We start from the raw sequence: 3,179 nt of genomic DNA, 5'->3' as shown, positions 1-3,179 counted from the left end.
AGAAACTGAGGCCCAGTTTCAGAATCAAGATTTTTCTTTAAACAGGGCCTCGCTCTGTAGCTCAGGCTGGAGTGCAATGGCGTGATCTCGGCTCAATGCAACCTCCGCTTCCCAGGTTCAAGCAATTCTCCTGCATCAGTCTCCTGAGTAGCTGAGATTACAGGCGCACACCACCACGACCGGCTAATTTTTTGTATTTTTAGTACAGATGGGGTTTCACTATGTTGGCCAGGCTGGTCTCGAACTCCTGACCTCGGGATCCTCCCGCCTCGGCCTCCCGCAGTGTTGGAATGGCAGGCGTGAGCCACCGCATCCGGCCCCCTTACTTCCTAAGATATCTGGCTTCCCAGACTTCAGTCCCCTCCCTCCACCGTTGGAATTGTAGCTTCCAGGACCCCCCGACTTCCTTTTCAAAGACCCTCCGCACCTGTAGCTCCACGGTGGACTGTGTAGCCCAGTAGACGCCATAGAACGCTGCCCCCAGGAGCGCGACCACCAGCAGGTTGAGCAGCACCCGCACCGACCAAACCCTGGCTTGCTGGCCCAGCGTCCGCACCGCAGCCTGGCGACGCAGCATCGTCTCCTCCAGCTCCACCTGAAGGCAGGAGAGGTGCCCGCTTGGACCCCATTTCCCAAGGCGCGGGCCTCTCGGTTCCCCAGGCCTGGGCCTCCAGAGATCCTCCTCCACGTGAACCGCTGCAGCCGTCTCCCCACCCGCTAACGACCTCTGTAGGCCGGGTTCCACCTGCGGCCCTTTAGAGCCCCGCCCTTGCGGTCGAATCCCGCAATCCAAGCCCCTATCCCTCCGCGGCCAATCTCAGCACCCAAAGCTCCGCCCACCACGCCAAGACCCGCCCCTGTCGGCCCCGCCCACCAGAGGCTCCGCCCTCAGGAGGCCCAGCGCTTATGCCTGGCCTGAAGATCCAGTTCAGCTGCATCAGGAGGTGCCGCTGGCCGCTCCCATCACTTAACTTTGAACCAAGTTGCCTTAGGCCCCGCCCGCTTCTTGTGCTTACTTAAAACATTTTTTTTTGGCGACGGGGTAGAGTGGGAGTCTCCCTATGTGGCCCAGGCTAGTCTCGAACTCCTGGACTCAAATGATTCACTTGCCTCGGTCTCCCGAAGTACTGGGGTTACAATCATAAGCCACCGAGCCCATCCCTTGCGCATCCTTTTCCTACATCCTTGGACCTCGGGGGGCCCTATGGCGGCCTGCTCTCAACCCTCTCATTCCCCAGGACCTGACTTTCTTGGAGAAAGAGCTGCCTAACGTCTCTCCCGAGGCCCCATCGCCGAGTTAGGCCCCCTGCATTATCTGAGCCCAGCCCTTTCTGATCCCTACCCAGTTGCACACCCCGCCCCCTAAGCGCACCTGTAATTCGTACAAGATGATGCGCTGGCGCAGCCGCACGTGGACGTCCCCGCAGAGGCCGAAATCCCAGGCCGAGAACACCCGGTGGCTGTAGCTGGTCAGGGCCCCAGACTCTGCCAGCAGTGTCTGCTTCAGCCCGGACACCGAGCTGAGAGGGGCGACCCGGGAGACGGGATGTGAAAGGACAGCCAGGAACAGGGTTATGGGGGGACATCTCATATGAGAGAAATGGGGAAGATGAACCCTAAAGCCTTGGGCACTAGGCGAGCTGCCACATGATGGAGAGTCAGAGGCAGATACACATACAGTCACTGAAGGCAAAGTCCAAGGGAGATTCAGACACAGACCTGGGGTGCAGGAACCTCAGAGAGGCAGTAACCTAGGTGATAGGGACAGAGCCCTGGATCGAAGGGGCCCGAAACCAAGGGTGAGAGGGGCAGAGGCCCTGAGGAAGACAGATTTGGAGGAGGGACAGAGGTCCCAGAAGGAGATTGGGAGAAAGGGAGACAAAGACAGAAAGGAGAAAGAAAATCTATGAAAGACCCAGATCAGAGACCCAGAGGAAGTACAGGCACCCAGAGAAGGGGCTGGGGTGGGAAGACCTGAGAAGAAGATAGAGACCCAGAGGAAACGGCAGGTGGAGAGAATCAAGAGAAGGGGGCAGGCCAGCCATGGTGGCTCACACCTGTAATCCCAGCACTTCGGGAGGCTCGCCTGAGGTCAGGAGTTCGAGACCAGCCTGGCCAACATGGTGAAACCCTGTCTCTACTAAAAATAAAACAATGAGCCAGGTGTGGTGGCGGGCACCTGTAATCCCAGCTACTTGGGAGGCTGAGTCAGGAGAATCACTTGAACCCAGGAGGTGGAGGTTACAGTGAACTGAGATCATGCCACTACACTCCAGCCTGGCTGACAAAGACTCCTACTTAAAGAAAAAAAACACAGACAGACCCCGAGAAGAGTCTCAAGAAAAAAGGGGGGCAAAGACCCAGGAAGGAGATGGGAGAACCACAGCAGGGGCAGAAACAGAGCTGGACAAAGAGACCGCGTGCACCTTCACCGCCCTGGCCCTGCCCCCATCAACTTATGTGAACAACCACAGAGGGCCCCCACCTGGTCTCCTTGCTTCCACCTGTGCCCTCTTATAATCCATTCTCTCTTCTTCAGCCAGCAGGACCTTCTTTTGATGCAACTCAGACCGTATTCTCTGTTTAACACTATTCCAGGGCTTTTCCCTGCTCTTACAATCTAGGCTTCTTCCTAGCATAAGCTGCCAGGGCCTGCCTGATCTGACCTCTCCCTTCTCAAAGCTTAAAAATCCTGTCCCTTTTTTTTTTTTTTTTTTTTTTTTTTGGGTTTCAGTCTGTTGCCCAAGCTGGAATGCAGTGGCGCAATCTGGGCTTACTGCAACCTCTGCCTCCCAGGTTCAACTGATCATCCTGCCTCAGCCTCCCGCGTGGCTGGGTTTACAGGCATACGCCACCACGTTCAGCTAACTTTTGTATGTTTAGTAGAGACGAGGTTTCACCATGTTGGCCAGGCTGGTCTCAAACTCCTGACCTCAAGTGATCCACCTGCCTTCGCCTCCCAAAGTGCTGGGATTACAGGCAGGAGCCACCGCACCTGTCCCTGTCCCTTCTTCTCATACGGGCCTTTTATTTCTTGCAACACCTCAAACCTCTTTCCTACCACAAGGCCTTCGCATTTGCAGCTCCCTCTGCCTGGAATGCTGGTGTCTTGGCTGTTCATCTGCCTGACTCCTCATCTTCCTCTCTTCTTTTTTTTTTTTTTTTTTTTTGTGAGGAGG

At 56.1% G+C, this 3,179-nt stretch overlaps 1 protein-coding gene across 1 annotated transcript; it reads right to left on the bottom strand.

Moving 5' to 3' along the window:
* Positions 1-300: 300 nt before the first annotated feature.
* Positions 301-2,077, bottom strand: LOC116548171 (transmembrane channel-like protein 4). The gene is made up of 2 exons (XM_032273766.1): positions 1,373-2,077; positions 301-595 (listed from the first exon to the last, which is right to left on the bottom strand). The coding sequence occupies exons 1-2, from the start codon at positions 1,589-1,591 to the stop codon at positions 323-325; spliced, it is 492 nt and encodes a 163-aa protein (XP_032129657.1). The 5' UTR covers positions 1,592-2,077; the 3' UTR covers positions 301-322.
* Positions 2,078-3,179: the final 1,102 nt, after the last annotated feature.

Source organism: Sapajus apella, unplaced genomic scaffold, assembly GCF_009761245.1.
Source record: "Sapajus apella isolate SASKATOON/1434 unplaced genomic scaffold, GSC_monkey_1.0 scaffold7648, whole genome shotgun sequence".
Taxonomy (NCBI): domain Eukaryota; kingdom Metazoa; phylum Chordata; class Mammalia; order Primates; family Cebidae; genus Sapajus; species Sapajus apella.
Note: the sequence above shows the minus strand (reverse complement) of the source record. Positions and strands in the feature narration are given on the sequence as shown.